The 25,324-nt window shown below is 47.0% G+C and overlaps 1 protein-coding gene and 1 long non-coding RNA gene across 2 annotated transcripts in view; one reads left to right on the top strand and one right to left on the bottom strand.

The window, feature by feature from the left end:
* The window catches only part of LOC100470802 (chondroitin sulfate proteoglycan 4), a 62,333-nt gene extending 58,667 nt beyond the window's left edge, over positions 1 to 3,666 (bottom strand). Inside the window, exon 1 of the mRNA XM_034656928.1 lies at positions 3,539 to 3,666. Within this exon, the coding sequence (XP_034512819.1) occupies positions 3,539 to 3,617 (79 nt within the window). The 5' untranslated portion in view covers positions 3,618 to 3,666. The remainder of the gene's footprint in view (positions 1 to 3,538) is intronic.
* An 89-nt stretch (positions 3,667 to 3,755) lies between these two features.
* LOC105241212 lies at positions 3,756 to 23,418 on the top strand. Its single transcript, XR_002144278.2, has 4 exons — positions 3,756 to 3,886; positions 5,050 to 5,262; positions 14,996 to 15,098; positions 20,912 to 23,418. It is a non-coding gene; the product is annotated as an uncharacterized LOC105241212 (long non-coding RNA).
* The last annotated feature ends 1,906 nt before the right edge of the window (positions 23,419 to 25,324 follow it).

The raw sequence follows: 25,324 nt of genomic DNA, 5'->3' as shown, positions 1-25,324 counted from the left end.
GGGGGGGTGACGGACCTCTGGCCCCACATCTCTCGGCCAACCGTGTTGCCGGCCCTGTAGGAGGGCAGGGAAGGAGTGGGTAGCAGACCCAGGGCCACCGTGAAGATGCAGATCTTGGGTTTGCAGGTGAGGCCAGAGCAATCTGGGGCCCTGGAATTCTTCTTGCAGAACAGGACCCGCCACGTTCTCACTTTTCATTCCTTTCCCAAACATGAGTCTCCATGCCAACCGCTCAGGTTGCAAAAAGAAAACCAGCCCTTGCCCTGCCCTGAGCTCCTCCCAGGGGTTAGTCTCCACCTTATACCTGCTGCATAGGGTCACACAGACAGGGCCCCGCACCACTCCGGGGGGCGGGGGTGGCTATTCCTGTAGATCCCATAGCTTCCCGCAGCACCGCAGCAAGGAGGCGGTGAGGCAGTCCTGGCCCCTAGCGGGGTGCTGACTGAGCTGACAGCTCCCTCTTTAGTGACATAGAGCCGGGGTCCTAGCTTGCATGCTCCCGCACGTGGCCCTCCTGCAGGGCTATGTTGGTTCCCCCGCCCCCACTTCCTATTGCTGCCGCAACAAATTATCACAAACATAATGGCTTAATATGACACCCATCTATCGCTTTGCAATTCTGGAGACTAGTAGTCCAAACATAGGCCTCACCGAGATAAAATCAAGGTGTCTGCAGGGCTGCATTTTTTCTGGCAGCTGGAGGGGAGAATCAGTCTCCTGGCCTTTTGCAGCTTCTAGAAGACTGCCACATTTCTTGCTGGTGGCCCCAGCCAGCAGTCACATCACTCCCACCTCTGCTTCCAATGTATCACCTTCTCCTTCTTATAACACACTGCGTTTGCTTAGGCCCACACAGATAATCCGAGGTAATTCCTCATTGCAAAATCCTTAATTGAATCACAGCTATGAAGCCCCTTTTGCCTTGAAAAGCAACATATTCTCTGTTCTGGGCATTAAGATGAGAACTTCCCTGGGGAGCTGTCGCTCTGCCTTCCACAGTCCCCAGGTGCATTCTGTCATTCAGGTGTTCGGATTTGTTGAGCACCTGTCATTTGTAGGTACCAGACTAAGCGCAGGAAATACAGAGGGGAATAAAGCAGGAGCGTTGGGAAAGGCCCCAGAAGCAGAGGTTATGAGTTTTGTTTGTGCTTTGTATGGCCTGCGCAGCTCTATTTTTTAAAATATTAAGATATTTTAAATAAAAGAGATTTGCATCAAACACCTGAACTCATCGGCTGATGAGGCCACCCCGGGACCTACCCACTCCCGCAGCACAGCACCCATGAGTGGGGCTGGATGAGCCAGCTCCAGGGGCCACCGCACTGGGTCACCTCCTGCTGCACAAGCTGGTGTCTGGCTGACCGTAACACTCTGGCCACGGTGAGTATCTGGGTTCGGACACCACAGCCTCAGGTAGAAATTGTAAGGTGAAAAAAAGAAGAAAGAAAGAAACGGCAAAGTGGGGTGCCAAGATATTCACCGTGGAGCCAGAAGAAAATATTATGAATTCACAGGCTGCCTTAATCTAAAAAAATCAGGATTCTTTATTCATCTCTAATTTACAGATTGATGGGTGTCCTGCCTCTGTTGCCCAGGTGAGACCAGCCACGTGTCTCACCGGCTGGGTACGCAAGTCTCCCTGAGGGAGCAGCGGGAACTGTGCAAGACAGAAAGACGGACGCTGATGCCCTCACTCTCTCTCCCGGTCAGGGACACACCACATGTGGTCTGCCTGGACAACCGGGCTTACAACCGTGTTATCTCACTGTAACTAAACAAATCCTCACTAACAGGATCAGTGGTTTTTTAAAATTCCTGCAAATAAGCCATAGACTAAAAATACAGAGAAACAATGCGAGGACCAGTAAATGCACAAGGAACTGGAAGGGCTGGCATTTCTCCGCTTCCTGTTGGAGCTTGTCATCATAGCTGGTACAAGGTCAAAGGGGGAACTACTGTATATTCTATGGAATTCAAGAAACCTTCCCTATCCATATTCTGTATCCCTTGACAGCTATCTAATCCATTGGCTCTCAGCCTCATACCCAAGGTAATTGCACAGATGAGGAGGAAAGAGGGTAATGAGTAGAAAAGGAGGGAAATGAGCATTACTGAGCAGTTGTCTGGTGGTAAGGAAATCTTAACACAGTATTTAATCAAGCCTCTCCGAAGAAGTCATTATTTCAAATTTACAGATGCAAAATTAAGACCTAAAGAAGCAAAGTCACTTTCCCAAAGCCACTCTGAGAACATAGGATGGCACTCAGGTTGAAGCCCTAGTCCATCTGACTCCAAAGTTATGGACTTGCCAACACCCTACACTGACCACTGGCTTACTGACTCACCACCCAATCAGAACCATTCACTGAGCTCCCAGAGCTCCCTGTTCTGTAACTGGAACCTTCCCTCTCAAAGCCACATCAAAGCTTCAGACCACAGCCCCAGACCTCCAGTTCCTGACCCAATCCACTCTCCGGCCAGGCAGCAATCAGGAAGGAGGGAAGAAGATGGGAGAAGGAGCTTGGAAGGGCCCACATACAGCAGGGTGGGAGCAGAGCTGTGGGGGGGCTGCGGTCAGACCCTGAGCAACCAGAGTGAGAGTGAAGTGTCCATACTAGGATGCCATCGTGGCTGGAACCTGACTCTGAAGCTCCTCGTGAAATCATCAGGCGGTGCAGGCCCAATGGCACTATTTGTCTATTCTATGCCCAAAATGAAGTAAATAAGCGTTCAGAATTTAATCCGAATCCTACAAAGAGATACAAGGCCGTTGATTCAGAATGCTTTATCTTAAAAAGTCTCAAAGGAAGCCTTTCATTGAACTAAATTAAATTTCAAGAAGCCATGGAGGGCGAGAAGGCCCAAGTGCGGGGCTCATTGTGTAAAAAGTCCCAATAATTATGCTTTTATTAGTAATCCTTGATTTCTGGAACGCGTCATGGAAGTGTAAAGCTTTTCCAGTGAATTAGGTCCAGAAAATGTAAGTGGGCCTGTGGAGGTACTTATAGAACAAAAGGCCAGGCCAGCGACCACAGAATTTCTGGAAAAGTTTAAGGCCAGAGGGTCCGGTACCTCTCACCCGGCCTCGGGAAGGCGCAGGGCTGCAATGGCTCGCTCGGAAGGGAGGGCGGCAGGATTCGTTCGTTCTGCTCCTCCGAGTGCAACCGAGAGTCCAACTCTGAAACCCTCGATCGGCGGCGAGGGCCCCGCGAAGCTCAGGAAGGACCCCCACCCTGGGGCTTCCCCGAACTGGTCGGGCACGGCCGCGCGCGGGGCAGGGGCCGGGGGCGGAGGGGAGGCGGGAGTTGGAAGTTTTCCGCCGCGGCGCCCACACCCCCACGCAGGGCCGAGCAGTCTCCACCCCGCCGCCCAGCCCAGGACGCCCAGCCCGAGAGCTCGAGTCAGGGTCGCCGCGCGGTTTCCCGGGGACCCCGGAGTCCGGGGAGGGCCCCCGCCGGCGCCCCCGTCTCTGAGCGCCCACCCTCTGCTAGCGGGCACGGCCAGGGGAGGGGACCGGGAGGGGAAGTTAGGCGCGTACCTCCGAGCGCCCCGCGCGCCCCGCAGAGCCCCAGGCAGGCGGCGAACAGCACGAGGCGGCGGGCCCCGAGCCGCCCCATCCTGCCGCGGCGGCCCCGCGCCAGCGCTCACCTCCCGGGCGGCGCCCCAACTACCTGCGCCGGCCCCTCTCCGCCCCGCGGCCGGGGCGCAGCCCGGCCAGGGGGCGTCGCCCCCAGCCAGCGCGGGAGGGAGGGGGCTGGGCCGGGGCGGGGAGAGCCATTTGCGACCTGCAGCTGCTGCGCGCCACCAGCGCCAGCGCCGGCCGGGGCCTTCTCCAAGCCGCTGGCGAAACCGAACCGGGCGCCAGGGGGCCCGGCGCCGATAGAGGGTACGTGGCCCCCCGCCCAACCGGGCGACAGGTGTGGTAGGGTGAAACGGGCTAGCAGGAGGTGGTGACAAAGGGAGGCTGGGGAAGGACTAATGGAGGAGGTGGGCTAGTTCCCCTGGACTCACGGAGCCCCTGGAGCGCAGGGGTTTGTTCAGCGGACTGCTGTATCTCCACTGTATACCTGGCGCGTTGGCACCAGCAAATGCGTGTTGGATGAGTGACTAAGAGTGGGAGGTGATAAGGTGACATAATCGTTCCTTATTAAACGTGAACCTCATTTGTATTTAAAGGACGGTCCCTCAGGTTTTTTCACTGAATTTTTTGGAGCCGCTATCAGAGGAATTAATCAAGGCCCAAGAGTTGTGTGCAAAAACTCACCTTCAGATCTGGGCCACATGCTCCTAGGGAAGAAGAGCCTCCACCCAGGTGTGAGGGTTCTGGTAAAATGGCCTTGACCAGGATCTGACAAGAACAGGACTTGACCAGTAAGAGCCAAGGGCCTTCTAGTTCAACCTCTCTTTCAACATTGGTGTTTGACGAAATGCTAACGAATGTGCTACAGGGGCAATCAATGCTAGCGACATTGTGTTCCTAATAAAATTAAGGATGACATCATATCCCCTTCCTTTCCTCTTTTAGTTCTGTAATAAAATTTTGTGGGTTTTTTTTTATGCATAGAATCCAATTTTGGCCTTTTTGTTAGCAGACAATCTGTAATTTGTTTTACTCTTGAGCAGACATGTGTCACCTGCTCAGCAGCCCCCCTGGCAGCATCACCCTACTTCTCTAGGGGAATTGCTCCCACTTCTTGCCCCTTTCCTGCCCGCCACTGCTGGCTGGCTCTGTCCTACCAAAGAGTTGGGGGTGCAGCTTGTCATGTAAGTTCGCCTGGGGCTGAAAGGCCAGTTTAGCTCAGACTTGTCCAGGCATGCGAAATTTCTGCTGGCAGCCTCAGGTACGCACATAAATTGAAAATATGGGTGGTGCAGAACCGGATTCCCCAGAGAGGCCCCACTGTGCACCAAGGAGGCTTAGTCACATGTCACCTCTGGTTAAGAACACAGGCCTGGTGCTTTAAGAGAACTGAGTGCAGATAGCTCGGGTACTAGTGAGTGACGTTGGTATGTAACCTTGGGCACATCTCTCATTTGTCTTAACTGCAGGCTCCTCCTCTGAGAAATGAAGATAATGCTGATCCCAAGAGGCGGGCTGTGTGGTTCAGCTGGCTCATGAGGAGTGCTTGTTGAGCACGCACGATGCCTGGTACCCGGTGAGGAATCCCTGGGCACTCTCATTGCGTCTGGGACTCCAGTCGGGTCTGTGGGGCTTCTCTGGCTGGTTTCTGAGCATCCCTGGAGAGACACAGACTCCTAAAAGTGAGTCATTTTTTATCTTTCCTTCAGGATGGAGGACTGTCTTATTTTCCTTCCATGAGCTTAGCCATATATACTGTTCAAGACTACTCATGTTATCCACATAACAATTTTGATACCAGTTCCAACGTATGGCTTTTTCCCACCATCAAGCAATACCCTGACACCAGCTGGGTACAACTGGACTCAATTCTGGCACCGTCTACATGAGATTCCACAGGTTAAGGGCTCAGTCACACAAGACTGCCCTCCGCTGCAGATGTTAATCACAGGTCCAGATTGCTACGAGGCCTTCTGACTGACTGGTTTTAAATTAGAGGCTCCCACGACTCCCTACTTGGGATCAATTAATTTGCTAGAGTGGTTCACAGGACTTGGGAAACCAGTTTACTCACTACGTACTGGTTTATTATGTTGGGGAGCGAGAATTTCTGTTCCCTCAAAGGTCCTTCTAACTGGACTAAGAACCAAATTGACATGAGACAGATTAACAAGAGAAATTCAAATTTAGTAGGCATAAATATGGGGAGTCCACATAGACATAGAAATTTCAAAGACAGTCAGCCAAAATGAAGTATATATGTCCTTCTGAACTAAGGAGAAGGGGGTAGGGATCTGGGATTTCGGAGGAAACAAATGCATTTCATGCATTTCACAAGGTGATAAGGAGAGCAGATGTTTGGTCATTACATGTTTGCCCTACTGTACAGATGGGTGACTCCGGTAAAATTTATATCTGTCAGTAACTCTTATTCTGAATATCTACATCCCCAACTTAAATTCCTCTGTGTGGTTAAGGGAGGGGCAGAAGTTTCTCTTGAGCCTGCAGGATCTTAAGTGCCTTCAATTCAAAATGATCCGCATGCCCGAATGGCACAGTCTGGGGGTTGAGGGGAGAGAAGGGCCTGTCCTGAACCTGTTCAATGACAAAGGACATTAAAGGATATGAAGGAGCTGTTTGAATTAGTGCAGATGAAAGAGGACTTCAACTACCTCCACTTTGACCTCAAACTTTCTAACTGATGAAAGTCTCCTTTCCAAAGACCCTGTGGGCAAAGTATCCCCTGATGGCAACCGAAACCACCCCCTCACACAGTAAGGACTGCCCTGAGCCAGCAGGACTCCTTGTGATTGACGCCAAGACAATGATTGACCGGACCTTTACCGCCCACCTGCACAAACCCACCGGACCTTTGTCCCATGTTTTCCTCACATAAACCTGGAAGTATTTTCAGCACTTGGAGATCATCTTTGGGACACTAATTTGGGACACTGTCTTTCCAGTGTTGGCCTCACCGAAATAAATTACTTTCTGGTTTCACCACCACTCATCTCTCTGCCTTCTAGATTTTGTCAGCCTTGAGTGGCTGAACCTGGTCTGGCACCCCTGTACCCCAGCTACATAGAGAGAACTTGAAAGAATCAACTTGTAGGAATCAACGTGAACTTGAAACTGTTACAGGAATCAAGCCCCAGGTGAAGGGATATATAGGGCAAGGTCAAAAACAAAGGGGCTTCTCCTTTCCCTTAAGATCAGGAACACGACAAGGATGCCCACTCTCGCCACTATTATTCAACATAGTACTAGAAGTCCTTGCCAACAGCAATCAGAAGACAAAAAGGGATCAAAGGTATCCAAATCGGCAAAGAAGAAGTCAAACTGTCTCTCTTTGCAGATGACATGATACTCTATATGGAAAACCCAAAGGAATCCACTCCCAAACTATTAGAAGTTATAGAACAATTCAGTAAGGTGGCAGGATACAAAATCAATGCCCAGAAATCAGTTGCATTTCTATACACGAATAACGAGACTGAAGAAAGAGAAATTAGGGAATCCATCCCATTTACAATAACACCAAAAACCATACGTTACCTTGGAATTAACTTAACCAGAGACGTAAAGGACCTATATCCTAGAAACTATAGATCACTTTTGAAAGATATTGAGGAAGACATAAAAAGATGGAAAAATATTCCATGCTCATGGATTGGAAGAATTAACATAGTTAAAATGTCCATACTACCCAGAGCAATCTACACTTTCAATGCTATCCCGATCAAAATACCGAGGACATTTTTCAAAGAACTGGAACAAATAGTCCTTAAATTTGTATGGAACCAGAAAAGGCCCCGAATCTCCAAGGAACTGTTGAAAAGGAAAAACAAAGCTGGGGGCATCACAATGCCGGATTTCGAGCTGTACTACAAAGCTGTGATCACAAAGACAGCATGGTACTGGCACAAAAACAGACACATCGACCAATGGAACAGAATAGAGAACCCAGAAATGGACCCTCGGCTCTTTGGGCAACTAATCTTTGATAAAGCAGGAAAAAACATCCGGTGGAAAAAAGACAGTCTCTTCAATAAATGGTGCTGGGAAAATTGGACAGCTACATGCAAAAGAATGAAACTTGACCACTCTCTCACACCATACACAAAAATAAACTCCAAATGGATGAAAGACCTCAATGTGAGACAGGAATCCATCAAAATTCTAGAGGAGAACATAGGCAACAACTTCTATGACATCGGCCAGAGCAACCTTTTTCACGACACATCTCCAAAGGCAAGAGAAATAAAAGATAAAATGAACTTATGGGACTTTATCAGGATAAAGAGCTTCTGCACAGCCAAGGAAACAGTCAAAAAAACTAAGAGACAGCCCACGGAATGGGAGAATATATTTGCAAAGGACACCACAGATAAAGGACTGGTATCCAAGATCTACAAAGAACTTCTCAAACTCAATACACGAGAAACAAATAAACAAATCATAAAATGGGCAGAAGATATGAACAGACACTTTTCCAATGAAGACATACAAATGGCTAACAGACACATGAAAAAATGTTCAAAATCATTAGCCATCAGGGAAATTCAAATCAAAACCACACTGAGATACCACCTTACGCCAGTTAGAATGGCAAAGATAGACAAGGCAAGAAACAACAATTGTTGGAGAGGATGTGGAGAAAGGGGATCCCTCCTACATTGTTGGTGGGAATGCAAGTTGGTACAGCCACTCTGGAAAACAGTGTGGAGGTCCCTTAAAAAGTTAAAAATTGAACTACCCTATGACCCAGCCATTGCACTACTGGGTGTTTACCCCAAAGATACAGACGTAGTAAAGAGAAGGGCCATATGCACCCCAATGTTCATAGCTGCATTGTCCACAATAGCCAAATCATGGAAGGAGCCGAGATGCCCTTCAACAGATGACTGGATTAAGAAGCTGTGGTCCATATATACAATGGAATATTACTCAGCTATCAGAAAGAACGAATTCTCAACATTTGCTGCAACATGGACGGCACTGGAGGAGATAATGCTAAGTGAAATAAGTCAAGCAGAGAAAGACAATTATCATATGATTTCTCTCATCTATGGAACATAAGAACTAGGAGGATCGGTAGGGGAAGAAAGGGATAAAGAAAAGGGGGGTAATCAGAAGGGGGAATGAAACATGAGAGACTATGGACTATGAGAAACAAACTGAAGACTTCAGAGGGGAGGGGGTGGGGGAATGGGATAGACTGGTGATGGGTAGTAAGGAGGGCACGTATTGCATGGTGCACTGGGTGTTATACGCAACTAATGAAGCATCAAACTTTACATCAGAATCAGGGGATGTACTGTATGGTGATTAACATAATATAATAAAATAAAATTAATAAAAAAAAAACAAAAAACAAAAAAACAAAGGGGCTTCTCTGTCCTGGTGGAGTTTAGGGCCCCACCGCCCAGTAGCACATGGAAACGTTCCAGTTCACCAACCTGGAAACTCTCCAAACCCTTCCGTTTGGGTTTACATGGAGGCTTCATTACATAAGCATGATTGATTAAATCATTGGCCATTAGTGATTGAACTCAACCTCTAGCCCTCTCCCTCCCTGGAGGTCTGGGGGTGGGACTTAAAGTTCCTACCTTCTAATCACAAGATTGGTTCCCCTGGCAGCCAGCCACTATCTTTAGATTACCTGGGGCTTTCCAGATGTCACCTCATTAACATAACAAAAGATACTTTTTATCATTCTCCTCATCTAGGAACTTCCAAGGGTTTTAGGACAAGCAAAAAATGAAGACAAAGTATTTCTTTCTTATTATAAATCACAAATCATACCATGTTCGTAATTTCTAGCATTACCCCACGCCCATAGTAGTTCTGATTTTTTTGCGGTTGAAGAACCCTGGACCCCTGAGTGGGAGTTGCAGCTCTGACTCTAGAAGTGTGACAAATCACATACCTTACAGCTGCTTCGCTGTCCTCCCCTACAAAATGAGAGGATTGGATTCAGGGATCTGTAAGCTCCCTCCAGGCTCAAAATTTTATGATTCTCATTTGTCATCATCGGCATCAGGACAGCCCTGCCATTTAAATAGAGCTCTTTTAATTAGCTCACAGAGAAACTTGAAATATTTGAATTTCGTTATTCAAACCAAGGCCACAGTTGCTGATAAGCTTGAAGCTTTAATTTGGAAAAATCGCTCCAAGCGCCAAGATGAGAGTAGGAGCTCTTCCCATGGAGCCACTTGCTCCTCTTCTTTAAGTTAGTTGTAATCTGTCACCTACATGCTTCAAACATTGAATGTGGTCTCCCTCTAATTTCCATAGCAGTAAGACAGCTCTAAAATAACGAGAAATTCAGGTGCTCAGTTGTTAGGGAAAGCCCAGATGTAAATATGGTGACGCTGGGGTTGTTTCTTTAGTGTCTGGTCAGGAAATCCACCTGCATGAGGGTCGCACTCGAATCCAGTCCTTGTGGCTGGCACTCACCTGGTATGCCTCAGCAGCAAGAATTATTCTGTTTGGGTTTTAACTTGAAGACTGTTTGCTCAGAAATTAAGGTATAAAGAAAAGAGAATGAATATAGAGAAATGAAGGGATAAAAGTAGAGAGATGTGCACTCATTCAGTATTCACTGAACTCTCTCTCCTGGATGCAATAGGCACACGAAGATGTCATGGTGCCTACAGAAATGAATTCGAGCTTCTACCTTCAAGGATGTGACAACATAGAGAAGGGTATAAGACCCGTGTAGGAGTAATTTTAACAAAAGGTAATTTTAACAAAGGTAAATTAGAGACTGGGCCAGGCCTCTGGGCCCAAGATCCTGTTCTCTGAAAGTTTCTGACCCATATACTTTGATGACATGACTGGTTTGAGCAGTCCTGTCTGATTTACCTGACTCCTCACCCTCTGACCCCACAGAATGGAACCAGGGTGGGTTCCTGATCTAAAGGGCAAACAAGAATGTCAAAGGTGATACCCTTTCAGAACTTTCAACCAAGAGGCACTAAGAACACAATGAGTTTGTGGCAGTCATGGCTTCAGTAGGTCATGGCTTCAGTAGATGGCTTCTTCATGAGCACCAACTGAAGACCCATGTCCACCAACGTTATGGAGGAATAGGGACTGTGAGTCAGGAAAGAAAACCACCTGCCCCTGTCTCAGTCTTTGCAAGAGGAGGTTGGCACCATGTCCCAGAGAAAAACTGGTTGTGAGGGACAGTCAGAGCCCCAGGCAGCAGCTGCTGGTGGCTTTCTCGAAGCCCAGATACACCTCTGGAATTTTGTTTCCATGACATTCTTCGGAGCTCTTTTGATAAATCCACACTTTACTAGAGCTAGTATACAACTCTAGCTTCACGAACTCAGGGGTTCATGAATAATAATTTTTCTATATTTTTCCCAAACTCAACTTGCTTTCCGTTTTGACCTCCCAATTTGCTGTGGTGGATGCAAAATTTTCTCAGTCAACTGAGGTTTTTGCTCCCGCATCGCCCTCCCCACGTTGTGTTGACGTTCCATGGGACTTACGTAGTGCCAGGACATCAGGGAAGACTGAGAAAAGAGCCATGGTGGTTATCTGCTCCTTAGTGCTCTTGTGCGGGTGACTTCTGAGATGTTCCTCACCCCATGTGGACTTTGGATGTCTCTATCTCTGTCGAATAAATAAAAAATAAAATCTTTAAAAAAAAAAAGATAGCTGTTCTCAGTAGAAAAGGGGAAATTTCTACAAGTGGGAAAAGGCCGATGTTTTTTGCTCCTCCTTGATTGTAGACAGATAAACACTTTCTGGCAGATTCTATATCAGAAGAGAACCTACAGCTATTAATGTGGAGGCTGAGGCATATTTGCGGGTGGTTGGCAGGGGGAGGCTTGGAAACTGGGAGACTGGAGTTGGTCCAGTCTGTCAGAAACCAAGGCTCATTCAGCCCCCTTTTCTGCAGGAGGTCAAAGAACCCCCAGACCCAAGTTTAAGTAGTAACTATAAGGAGGGGGAGGGTGGGGGATAGCACAGCTGAACAGCAGTTTGGTAACAGCCCCATGATTTGTGGAGGCAGCTTTTCATGTAGGCTCTGTAGCCTCTGACTGGGTGAGCGGTGAGAGGTTGGAATCCCAGTTCCAGCGCTCAGTAAGGCAAGCTATTTAACCTACGTGCCTCTGCTTTATCATCTGAAAAATGGACATGGTGTCCTATCTACCTCCATATGGATGTTTTGAGATGAGATGAGGCCATCTGCATAATGTGCTTGGCACTGGGTGGGAAGCAGCATTTTGGACTGCTCACTATCCCTGCCCTTAAGCAAAGTGAGCGATCCCTTCCTTGAAAGATTCTGTTCAAAGATGGGCAAAGATCAAGGGAACAAGGAAATAGATGGGTGTGGAAGGATGCAGGGATTTGTTTCATTTAAAAAATATTACTCCCCCGTACTAGTTTGCTTGCCAGGAACAGAACCCCACAAAGGGGGTTTTGACTAGAACAAAAGGCTATATATGATGGATGTGAGGGGCGCAGGGGCCCTCTTCAATGTTTGAGCTAGACTTTGAAGAATGGGTCAGTGGAAATGGCATAAAAATCCAAGAGGAAGGGGGACCCAAAGCCCTTGAGAACTGTTTTTATAGAGACTGAGGGCAGAAGTCAGTTGGCCACGGGTTGATAAAGAAATGAGGGCTGTCCCGGAAGCAGTCAGTGTGAAGAACTTAGCTTCAAAAATCTCCATGTTTTACCTGACTATCTTTGTTTTGCTGTTGGTAACAAATAGTTTAACGTTGAAGGGATGGGAAAAAAATTTTTGAAATCACGTGACTGGACTCCATGATGGGGGTCCCACCACAGTCTGCATTATGAAACCCGTATTAAAAAGAATGAGAAGGTTGGGTTAGCTGGTCTGGGAGGTCCCTGCCAGCTCGGACATTCCATGTTGCCTTGAACAAATCCACTCTTACGGAGGCTTTTCAGCAGCACAGAGCACACAAGGCTGGCTCTTGTCTGTAGCCACAATGGAATTCTTGTAACCTTCCCACAAGTGGTGAATCCTCCGTTTCCAACTGTACCATTTTCTGCCTGGCTTCATTCAGAACCAAGGCTCCGTCAGGCCACAGGCTTTGATGTAAAGTCACCCCCTGAGTGACAAGGGATCCCCGTGGACAGCTTTAAGTGGGAAGCTCTCCCCACAAACCCACCCTCAGGGCCCCTGTAGAGTCAGGCCCCATGTGGAAGCCCTGTGCTGAGTCCCCAAGCTCCGGGGTAGTGTATGGCCGTTTAGTATGTCCACAGGAGGCCTGTGGACTTCTCAGCAACTGGGAAATCAGAGAGTGCCACCACCACCCACTGACCAGCCCCAGGGACTCAGACACAATACCAGTAGGCACCAGGCCTCATTAGGGAAGACGCATTTCTGCCAAGCTTGCATTTCTAATACAAAGCTGGGTTCTGGTAACCCTAGTTAAAGAAACATAAGAAACCACGAGCTACCATTTTGGGCTATCTCAGGACAAAAAAAAATTGATTTTTAAATTGTTGAACTCTGCTTTACAAAGACTACTTACTGCTGCGCTTGGCCTCCCCCTTAGGCAAGTTATACATATGACTCAGTCCCACCTCCACCCACAACTGGTGAGCCTGGAAAGATAAACTTGCCCTAAGGAGACCCCTTGGCCACGCGGCTCCTCCAGACAGAGAGCCCTGAGTATTGAGTATTTTCAAGGCAGAAATAAAGAGCAGCAGCAACTTTTGCACAGCCCTGTCTCAGCCCACCTGCCTGTTATCTTGTGTCTCTGGCGCCACCTGCAGGAAGTAGAAATGGCCAAGTATTTTCTGTCTTCCTTTGGTATTAGTTCATAGGTAATGTACTGGTGAAGGTGACTCTGGAGGAGACCACATAGGGGCCGCCTGAGAGAGATGCCGAGAGACCGGGGGTTTCTAGTTGCACGAGGTTGAAGAAATCCAGAGTGTTGATTACAAATGCTCAACTGGGCTAAAGGCAGCGAAAAAGAAAAAAAAAGTCAAGTAAGATAAAGATGGAAACCGTCCAGTGGTTTTGGCCACTTGGGTAAAGCTAATTTTGATGGACATAGCTCTAATAACTCAGTGGGAGACAGCAATGTTAGTGCCGGAAGTGGGTGGGACACAAAGAAGGGACGTCATGTGTGGATGGTGCTTCAAGTGTTTGGATCGAAGAGGAGGAATGAAGTTAGATGAAGAATAAGGGGGACATAATATCAGGAAAGGGAGTTTAAGAATTCAAGCTTGTTTTTAGGTGGGGAAAGAAGGAGAGATGGACTATCCTAGAAGAGGGATGCTAGAGGTGGGCCCTGGAAGAGGCAGGAGGAAATGGGATCCAGACACAAGTTCACATTGGTCTGGAACAAGAGGAGAGGTGGGGAGGATGAACTTGGACATATGGCAAGTGTATAAGTCAGAACACAGAGAATTGAGCCCCAGTTTTCTCTATGAAATGGGATGAAAGGTGTCTGCTAAGTATAGGTGGGTTCCACATGGGCCGGAAAGACTTAAAATTATCCTTGGTGTGATCCTTCTTCCCCTTCCTTTTGATGTAGGCAGGCTGGGGCCGAGGGCCCTGAGGGGGCTCCCGCGGGACCAGCCAAGAGGTTCCCTGGATTTGCGCAGGATAGAAATCAAACTCGAGCAAAAAACATGAAAACACAGTATATTAAATAGCTTGAGTGACAGAGAGAGAATAGCACACAGGGTACCTGGGAGACTCGGAAAGGAAAAGAGAGTCTCTTCATTGCTTGGGGCTAGAGGTTTATATTAGAAAGGGGTCCAGAGCACATGTTCCTTCAGGAATCCAGGGTCGGGTCTAATCAGGGGAGAGTGACAGGTGCACACTAGGTGTTATTTTATAAATCATTGAAGGTAGGGGTCACTGATGCCAGTGTCAGCCAGGGTGTGTTCAAAGCGAATGTTCTGGAACATGTTTGGGATCCAGCTTTTCTTAGATGTTATTAGGTGTTTGGGGCCTCGGAGACACTCAGAGAATGATTCACTTTCTTGCTTCCTCCTTTGAGTGGGAACATAGTGGTTTTTACTCAGATGCAAGGAAAAATATAGAACATGACTAAATAGGGTCTAGCAGGAAAATAGCAGAGGTGGAGCCTTTCTAAAATGGAGTCCCTTCAGCTTTCCTATCTCCCTTTGGTTATGTAAAATTATTTGTATGTACATTGACATTACTCCTGGTGTGTCCAAGACAGGACGGTTTATGTCTATTGTCATGGTGTAATTATTCATAGTAACCATTCAATCTCTATAGTGTCCCAGTTGGAGCAATAAAGTCTACGGTGACTGTATATTTGAGAGAGAGAGAGAGATTGGTCTTTCATCGGCCTGACAGCTGTGTTCTTTTCTCCTGTAGTGCAAACTCCTGCATCAGACACAGAGGAGGTAAAGTGTAATGTTGACCCGGTGTTGGCATTGTTCTAGGTAGGTGGAGTAGAAGGCTGGCTTTTCATGAGATCCGAAAGTTCTGATGATTGGGCAGCATGGGGACAATAACATCGATCAATGCTGCTTCTGTGACCTACAGGTAAGGAGACAAGAAAAGTTTACGATTTTAGGGATTTCTCAGGGAAAAAGCCAGCATCTTTACAAAGGCCTCTGAGGCCCATATGACCTGTGCTCACCTCTGACCCTCCACCCTTCTCTCTTGTTTATTCCTCTTTGGAAAAGAAGATGGCCTCAGAATTTATGTGAGGACTGCACTGAGGGGAAGGAAAGAGGGAAATGCCTAGAAGTTCAGCGAACACCACAGCCCAGATCCTTAACACATCAAAGTTACAGACTGTTTTACAACCGAAGACAACCCCAACTACCACCACCCGAGAGCGGCCTTATGCCAAAAGAGGGGTGTGGGATTTCTGTGATATACAGACGGAGACGGAGAGACCTTGGGCTAGGCAGGACCTTGGGCTAGAGGGGAAATCTAGGGATCGCCAGAGGATGGGCAATATGGTAGCCCTAAATTAGCAAACATGAAAAGGCCACATGGAAGGAGTGGCAATTGTGTGCTTTTTAAAGAGATTACAATGCTTCCTAGTCAAACCTCAGCAACCTATCATTTTACTAAACGTTATTTCCTTTCTCTCAGTAGCAGTTTGTGAGACCTAAAACTCTAAGGGACAACAAGACGCCAGCTGTGTCTGGATTGGAGTGATAAGGAAAGGCTGACTCCGCACTAGACAACCACCCTGACTAGTACATTCCCTCCTCAGGGGCTTGAGACTCCCAGTTTCCTCTGCTCGTGACACTTCTGCATTCTCATGCCTACAGGTCTCTGCTGAGATGTCCTTTAATTGGTCACCTTTGGAAAGTAACTCCCATTCCTCTTAACCTGCTCTACTTCCCTCCATAACGTCTGTTACTGCACCTGCTGTCCTCGTGTGCTTGGTTATTGTCTGCGTCCCCGCGCTAGAATGTGGACTCCATGGGGCAGGGACTTGGTTTGGTCATTGCACTCACTCCAGTATCTATAACCATGCTTGGGCCATAATGGGTTTTTAATGACGATGTGTTGAATGAATGAATAAATGAATGAATGAATAGGTAACTAAGAATATTAACACAGTGACTGTTTTCATGGAATTTTGATAAGTCCTCATGGTCAAATTGGGGAGATATTCTAAGAGAGTAACTGAATCTTGATTATTAAGATATGAGTAGGTGAGTTGCCTCTTTCCCACTCAGGAAAATCTGTTGGGCAGGAAAGCTATGCTCAGTTTCTGGGATCAAGGGTATAAAAAACTATATTAATATTTAAAAACAAAAACTAGAACCCTGGGGAGCAGGCATTGTTGTCAACCTGACATTACAAATCGACGCTGAGATGTGGAACACTATTTGCTCAAAATCATCCAGCCGATGAGTCTTAATCCTAGGGTTCAGTCTTCTGACTTCAAATTTCATCCCGTTTCTATAGCCGAACACACCTCCCTTTCTATAACAGAGAAAGGAAACTCTTTATGGCCAACTCTCCCCGGTCTCTCATCCCAACTCCCCAACATCTGTTTGCATCACAGTCTCTGGTCACCACATCCAATGGCATGTCTCTGTTCTCATAACATCCCACCCGTAGCGTTCAAGTTGACTCCTCCCTCCTTGAAGCCTTTATCTTTCCTGGCTTCCGTCCAGCACAAGGTCCTGGCTTGGGGGCTGCCTCCGTCCCTGCACCTGCCCTGCTCCTTTGCTGGCTCCTGGTGCTCCAAGCAATCTCTGCCCGCTGCAGAGCCCCAGAGCTCAGCCCTGCCTCCTCCGTTCTTCTCCATCTGCAAACTCTTTCCCATCCCCTGGTTTGAAGTAGTAAATGGAAATGACTCCCAAATTCGTATCTCTAGTTCTGCTGTACCCCCTGGGTTTCAGCCTACTCGTGTTGCCAAAAGCCTTGTCAAGGACTGAATGTTTGTGACCTCCCCCCCAATCCGTGTGTTGAAATCCTACTCCCCAATGTGATGGTGTTAGGAGATAGGGACCTTTGGGAGGTGATTAGGTCAGAAGAGCAGAGCCCTTATGATGGGATTAGTGCTCTTATGAAAGAGACCTGAGAGCTCGTCCTCCTGTCTTTGCTCTCGGCCATGTGAGGATAGAAGAGGGCTCTCTGCAAACCAGGAAGCGAGCCCTCGCCAGGCTCCGGATCTGCTTGCGCCTTGAACTTGGACTTCCTGGCCTTTGGAGCTCTGAGAAATACACGTGTGTCACGTAAGCCACCCAGTCTATGGTATTTTGTGAGAGCAGCCTGGGGCTACCTAAGGAAAGCTTACTTGCCTCCTCTCTCAGAGGTCAAATAGACATTTCAAAATTAATGTGACAAAAGTAGAACCCTTCATTTCTGCCCCCCAGCCTGGTCCTCCCTCATCTCTGTGTCTAAAACCACATGGACCCCGTGGTTCAAGTCCAACCTTAGGAATCAACCTTCATTCGTCTCTTCTCCTCACATCGCAAGTTCTGCATCTCTCCTAAACGTGCCCCGAGTCGGCCTGCCTCACTCCATCTCTACTGCTGCCCCCGTGCTCGTCACCGTCATCTCTGCCGACATACCCCCAGGGGCCGGAACAGTGGCTGACACATAGTAGGTATTCTCTCAATATTTGATGAAGGAATGAATTTGAAGTATTTTTTTTTCAACTTCAAGTTGCCAGTTGTTTGTTGATGTTGTGGGAGAATACTTGAGAACCAGGAATTCCTTCTGCAGCAGAATTTAGAGGCCCCGGAAAAAACTTAGACGTCAGTGAGGTATACCTCCTGATACCCCAAAATGCCAGCCCTGCCCTTGCTGCCCTGGGGCCTTTCTGTTCCTCTGCTGTCTTCATGACTTCTCCTAATGAAAGCCGACGCTGAAGATAGGAGCTGAGATTTCCCACCCGGAAGTAGAAATCACCGTTGGCCACTTCAAGGACTCTTCTCCCAGAGCATTTGGGAGCCAGACCTTAAAATGATGGAAGAAAAGTGAAAACAGATAGGGGCCCGTGGGGACCTTCTTCTGTTTCCTCTCAGAGTCAGCTCTGGAGACTCAAGGCGGTGGGAGACTCTTCCTTTAGCCATGATTAGATTCCCGGTGAGCCCCTCAGCACAAGCTGCCCAGAAGTCCCTTGTAGGCCCCACAGTTGCCCGAAGAGTTGCTGAAACCGAGAGGTGGCATTCCAGGTGACAGCATCACGATGTATCTGCGTTTCTCTGCATTCCCTCTAGCCTCTAAGCCCACCATCTCTCCTTCCTATTGAGGAACTGGGCGACAGCTTCTGTTTTTACGTCACGAGAGAGAAAGACACATATCTGGAGGGAAATGTGACTAAAGAACCCATGGGATGAGTGACGTACCTCCTCCGCGTCTACCAGTAAGAGAGTCAGGACCAAAAGCCAAGTCTCTCTGAAACCAAGGCCCTTAGGTGCCATGCCACCCTGGCTCCCATACCTCGGCACCGAGCCAGGCAGTTTGTGAGAGTGGCTGCAGGCACGGGCTTGGAAAATGTCGCCTGACAGAGCGGTATTCAGGAAACAACTGTGACCCAGCCACAGTGTGTGTTCTGGGGGACCGTTGCCCTGTGCCTCCTCATTGAAACTTTGGGGATTGGAGAGATCCTCCTGGTCGACTCACTCCATTACTCATTCCACGGAATGTGGGGGAACCCTGTGTCTCCCTCTCTTCACGAAGCCTGGTTTCCCAAAAGAGACTTTCAAGTGAGAGGTCTTGACCAGCTCCCAGTCCCCTGAACCTCCGTCAAAGGTCTGCTTACACTGTTGCAAACCAGCCTAAGTTTATTTGACCATCAGCACACGTCCGGTGCTTTTTTGGTCAATACTGGAAGCTGATCTTTTGGTAATTCGAAGTGGGTGGGGGGCAGGGTTGGAAGACACCACCTTCACCATAACCCACTACCAGGCAGTGGAACAATGGAGGGACAAATTCCACCGAAGTGCCATTTCAGTCCCCTCTCCTGTGTGGGGGAGAACAGGCCCCATATCTGCCCATGTCACACACTTGCCTTCACATGAGTGAGTGGGTGCCCGTCTTTGTAGTTAAGCTCAGTGTTAACGTCCTCCTTCTAGCCAGCAGAAGCAGGTCCAAAGGGATTTTAGATCTGGAAACCAATTATTAAAATCCTGGGCTTTGCAGAATTTTAAACACCATTCATTCAAGGGCAGTGAGTCTTACAGAGAATCGAAATCGAACTCTATCTCACACCACGAAACTGAATACTTATAATCATCTGACATCCCTTAAACTATTAACATGCTTTTTTAGGTTTTATTTCAATAAGAATATTTTAAGTGCCCTGAAATCGACTCCTGGGGTTTAGATTTCTGTTTAGCATTCTGCATAACTAATAACCCTGTGATTTTCAAAAATTCCTAGTCACCTCTAGGATGAAGCGTGGACTGAACTTGTACACAAAAATTATAGTTTAGGGGCTCCTGGGTGGCTCAGTCAGTTAAGTGTCTGCCCCCAACTCAGGTCATGATCCCAGGGTCCTGAGATCAGCCCGGCGTTGGGTTCCCCGCTCAGCAGGGAATCTGCTTCTCCCTTTCCCTCTAATCCCCTACCCCTGCTTGTGCTGTTGCTCGCTCTCTCTCAAATGAATAAATGAAAAATCTTTTAAAAAGTATAGTTCATACAAATTATTTTAAAGTAAAGTAATCTAAAGACGATATATCATTGACTCTGCTGCTACTTGCCAGGAGTGAAACCCTAGTGCCCTTCACTCATGGGTGGCTTTCACCTTCCTTCCAGTGTAAAGCACCTAGCCATCAATTTCCCCGTTTCTATTTCTATTTCCCTCTCACTCATAACTCCCTCCTTCCCCTTCCCCTCTCTGTCTCTCTCTCTCATATACACACACATGCATGCACACATGCACACACGCACACAGATCTTCCACACACTTCTCGGCCTGAATGGGAAGGGACAGAGGAAATTAGGCAAAGCGTGCACTTTCGCGAGGCTCCTATTTCTCTGGCTCAGCAAAACTCGTGATTTAGTTCATTTACTCTCCACGGAGCATTTTCCAGAAACCATAGAGAACATGAGTGCTGGCCGCATGACTGGAGGGTTCAGAAAAGGCTCTTTGTGTGAGTTTGGGGTTTCAGATGCCACAAATGCTGTGGTGCGAAAGGCACATGAGTGATCCTCCCCCCTGCCCCGTGCGCCAAGCATAGACTCTGTGATTGAGGGGCAGTGGCTTCCTGGTAACACACTCACACTGCAGGGCCCCAAAATAAAGGCTCAGAACATTCCTCCCCCACCCAGGCACATGCCCTCCCAGCAAACCGCTGTGTGTGCATCACCTGTCCCTCCTCGTCATGCCCACCGTACACCTTACCCACTCCCCCACTGGCGTCCTGATGACTTGAGTGCCCGCATCGTCATTATAAAGCGCAGTTAGAGTAGATCTAGTATTTTAGATAGCCTCACGGCACCTCGCACAGGGCGGACGCTTCACAAATATTCGTGTCCATTTTCTCTGTAGTTTACTCACTCACTTTTTCAATGATTTTTGGACTCCAGGTGGAATATTAAAAAGTGATTTCAAAGGAGTGATTTCAGGGTGGATGAATTTTTCCACATTGAGCTCTGCTATCTGCATGGGTCTATTCCAGGTATCTAGAAAAGGCATGCAGGTCAGGCCGTGGAGACAAGAATAGTTTAATGGGAAGTTGGTTCAGGCTGTAAACTCTGCCTCTCTTCCCAACATGTCTCTTGGGTTGATAAAAATAATTACTAATCATAACCACAAAAATTAGTATTTTGAGAGTGTTTGCTTTTTAGCAAACACTGCTATAAGTGTTTTACTCATTTAATCCACATTATACCTTTATAAGATAAATACTGTTAATATCCCTGTTTTACAGATTCCATGGTGCCTGGAATTCTGCTATTAGAGATTCATTTAAATGCCACCCTGTTTCCGGCAGTTCCCTCAGTTTAAACGCACGTGCTCCTCAGTGTGACAGTGTGATGAAGTAGTCCAGATGAAGAACAAAGCTTGGTGTAATCCAGCGTGCGAAACGCCTCACCTCCTGGAAGTCTGCGCTTTTTGGCAGAGCTGGAGGAAGAGGCTCTGAAGAGAGAGCACAGGCAGGTGCAGAGACGGAAAGTGGCATAAACACCTATATCATATCAGCCTGGGAGCTCCGTGTCTGGGGTTTAACTGGGCAATGACTGTGGATGTGGACCAAAACAACTTCTGTGCCTTTTTAATGCAGAGTTGTCCATTGACCCCAGACTAAATGAGAATTTGGGGAAAGTGGATTTGAGACTTAGAACAATGGACTACTGATGCCTAGACCCGACATTCAATCCACGTAGGGTTGTCCCCCGGTCACATTTGGCAAGGTCTGGGGAAATTTTTTGCCTTGACTGGTGGGAGAGGTGGCAGGGTCTACCAGCATTTTGTGGTTAGAGGCCAGATATACTGCTACACATGCTACACTTGCTCAGGGCAGCCCCCTCACCACAGAGATGATCTGGTCCAAAAGAGTAATAGTGCTGATGCTGAGAACCCCGTGAATACGTCTGGAGCTGCACCTGTATGGCTAGAAGTGCTGTGGGCGTTGCCAGGAAGGGATTCATCCTGAGCCTAAGTCCCAGGGGCGCCCTCCAGTGGCCATTGTGAATCTCAGGAGCCTAAGTCCAACGGGTGTCCCCAGGTCTCAGTCCTTTACCCACTGTCTGCTCAACCGCCAGTGGAAGAGCCGCAAGGGGTGTCCTACCCTGGACAGGTACTGTCCCCTCCCCCATGCACACAAATTTATGTGACAGCATGGAGCATGAGGCTCCTTTAATCCCCCAGTTTGTTAACTTTATGGGAGCAGCTTTGTGTGGCTAGAGAAAGATACAAATTTTCCCTTTCCTGAAGACGAAGCATCACAACCAGGGAACTCTTTCTCTTTTGTGCCAACTAAATATACCAAGTCAGTGTGGGGACTTGTACTCCCCAAACCAGAAGAGTGGTACCTTCATTGCTCTCCTAGGAATGTTAATGAGCTTAGCAACAACAGCAACCTCCTTCTGGGGTCTGTGAAACCAATGAACCTCCTTTCTTGCCAGTACATCTCTATGACATCCTCTTGAAATTGACCCTCCATTCTCAAAACAACGAAGGGACAGCATTAGAGCTTTTCTTTCTTATTTCCATGGTTTTTAGGCTCTTAGATAATGGCTTTGATACTTATGTGAAGTCTGTATAAAACGCCAAAATTATTGGGAAAGTGTAAGCCTGAGACTCATGCTCGGTTCTTTTCCGACTGATGTCGGGTGAAGCTGTTTGCTCTCCCAGTACCCAGACCATGTCCAAATATGCCAAGCTAGGCTTCTGGCGGACGTGATCAAACCACTCAGCCTGCTAGAATGAGGGAGGCAGGGTGTCGTGCTTCCCAGCCTCTAGAGGGCTGATTGTTTCATTCAAGTGACTAATAAAACACCCATGCAACAGCAGTTGAACTGTCCAGCCACGGACCTTGGCTTCCCGTGTCTCATATCAGCTGCCGCGTTCTACTGTGCTGGGGGTTGTGAAGAGGTCTGGTGAACGGTTTGCCAACCTGTGGGAAACTCGGAATCCAACAACTTAGAATTCTTCAAAGATTTTATGTTCAAAGTCAGCTTTAAAAAATAATGACCAAAGTGGTTCCTTCATCCCACCAGTAACTTGACCGCTGACACTTCTGAGGAAACCAAAGAATGAAGCACTGTTCACTACCTTGTCAAGTATAAATCACGGTGGCTTCTGGAGACTTGACATGTGGGAGGAAGAGGTCCGCACTATGGCTAGTTTCAAAGCATTTACTTATTTTTTTTCAAGGTAAAATATGTTACTCAAACATCAACTCAGCATGAATCTCTAGTTATAAGAGCAAATTCACTCTTCCCACGAGAATGTTCAGCGGCCCCGTCAGCCATGCTGTGTAACATCCTGGGATGTCGCCAAACGTTTTTTTTCTGATGGCAGCAGGTAGCGAGGAATATCTCAAGTGCTCCAGGGATCAAAGGCTAATAAGGGAGAATTTGGATAGTCATCTTAAAAGTTAATAAACCTAACCGATAGCTCTGATCACTAGAAAAATAATCTCTCCAATTTCTCAGAAACAAAACGTCCGAAAGGGCTGTCGTTAGACTTAGGATCCTGAAATGGGATGTGCCACTTGAGGGCGCCATCAGGTTTCAAGAAAAGAACTTCCTGCTACGTTGAGTGCTGCCTTTGGACGCAATCTTTGTCCAACGAGTTCTATGAAATAAAACTGAGTTTAGGTCTCACTTCTAGGAAACGGAAGGGAGACTGTAATCTAGTCTTTTTAGACTCAAGTGGGATTAACCAGGATTCAGTTGACAAGTTCTAAATTCCCTTTTACAAAGCTGCCTTTACCCAGCCAAATGAAATAAAAAGGGATATTGTGTTAAAAGATGCCCTGTGTATTTTTGTAGAAGAGACAGTTGCTTAAGATCAACATTCCAATGGCAAGTGAGAAATATAGTGGGAACAAATTGCATAATAGGAGCCTTCTGACTTTAAACTGGAAATCGAAACTGTTCGGTTTCCATGGGGAAAACTTTTCTTTGCTTGGGGGTTTGAAAACTCCCAGAGAGAAGAAAAGCTGCTATGTGACCTCAGCTTCCTTATCAGGCTTTGTCTGCCCGAGGCAGGTCCTATCTCAGCCGGGACTAGTAGTAGATGCGAGAGAAGGCTAGGATTCCCGAACGAGGTGCCGCAGAGGCGTCCTGCAGGAGAGAGTGTCTGAAGGCTCTAGAGTGGATTTTCAAATTCAAGAAACTATATCAGTGTTCACGCAGAATTTTCAGAATGAGACATCCAGTAGGGAAGTAGACCGTAACAGAGAGTTAAAGAGAACAGAACCGAGGGGCATTGATCCCAATTGGAATTTCCTGTCCCCACCTTCCACCTCGCCCAATCTAGTGTGATGAGGTCCATGGTTTCCACGGAGCTTTCTTTTATTTTTCCAAATGATCATTTCGTTTCTTAAATTTTCTTCTGCCATTATATTGCTCTAATTGTTTCGTATACGAATCCAGCTTTCCCTAAGGGACTATAAGACCCCTGAAAATAAGGAACAAATATTCTATCTTTGGAATTTCTATTGCCCAGCCCAGGAAGATGTTGGGCACATAATTAATGTTTCCAAATTTACTGAGTTGTCTAAAGAGAAATAAGAAGATGAAGAAAGTTTCCTTCCATTTGCTTGTCTTTAAAGGAAAAGAAGGAGATTTCTATTAGTGAAAAGGCTTGAGGATGTCAAAGACTTGATTTCGTGGGTGTTCAGGATGATCTGGTTGATATCCAACTAAATTCAGGGGACCGGTTGAAATAGGGTCCCCTACTCCTCTGCCATCTTCCTCCTCTCCAAATGTCAAAGACTTGAAATATGGATTCAAATTTAAAAACACGCCCATACTGGATGTTTGTCCTTCTTAATCTCCACCTAGTTTGCCCAATCCCCCATCCTCTATTTATGAGTCCATGTTTTTTGTTTGTTGGTTTTTTGGGTTTTTTTTAGATGCCACATACCAGTGAAATCTTATGGTGTTTGTCTTTCTCTAACTGACTTATTTTATTCAGCATGAAACCCTCTAGGGCCTTCCATGTTGTTGCAAATGGCAAAATTTCATTCATTTTTATGGTTGAGGAATATTCCACTGTGTGTGTGTATGTGTGTGTGTGTGTGTATACCGTATACCATAAAAAAGTCACAAAGATGAAAAATCCAGCATAGGGAATATAGTCGATAATATTGTAATAATTTGTAGGGTGACAGATGATGACTATACTTATCCTGGGGACACTGAGTACTGTACAGATGGTCAAATCCCCATGTTGTACACCTAAGACTAATACAACATTGTGTGTCAACTATACTCCAATAATAAATATTAAAACACATACACACACATTAAACCCCTCTAAGGGTTTTTTTTTTTTTTTTAAGGTAAATGATCCTGCAAGCTATGTAACAAGCCAAGAGCTGTGTTTTAGGAAAATGAATCTAGTAGTATTGTAAAGGTTAATCAGAAGGGGGAAAAACTGGCATCTGATATTTGTCATTATTTATCTGATGCTGACTCTGTGCAAGCCCCTTTATATTATTATCTTTAAGCTCCAAGAATCTTGCTTGGAGAGAATTAAGCAACTCATTGAACGCCTGGAGTGAATGGGTGGTAGAACTGAGAGTCAAGCTCTGAGTATGTGATCCAAAGATTATGATCCTTTCACTACACTGAGGCCTGCCTTTCTGGGGTAATGTCTGTGGGATTTG

The sequence above is a fragment of the Ailuropoda melanoleuca genome, chromosome 3, assembly GCF_002007445.2.
Source record: "Ailuropoda melanoleuca isolate Jingjing chromosome 3, ASM200744v2, whole genome shotgun sequence".
NCBI lineage: Eukaryota > Metazoa > Chordata > Mammalia > Carnivora > Ursidae > Ailuropoda > Ailuropoda melanoleuca.
Note: the sequence above shows the minus strand (reverse complement) of the source record. Positions and strands in the feature narration are given on the sequence as shown.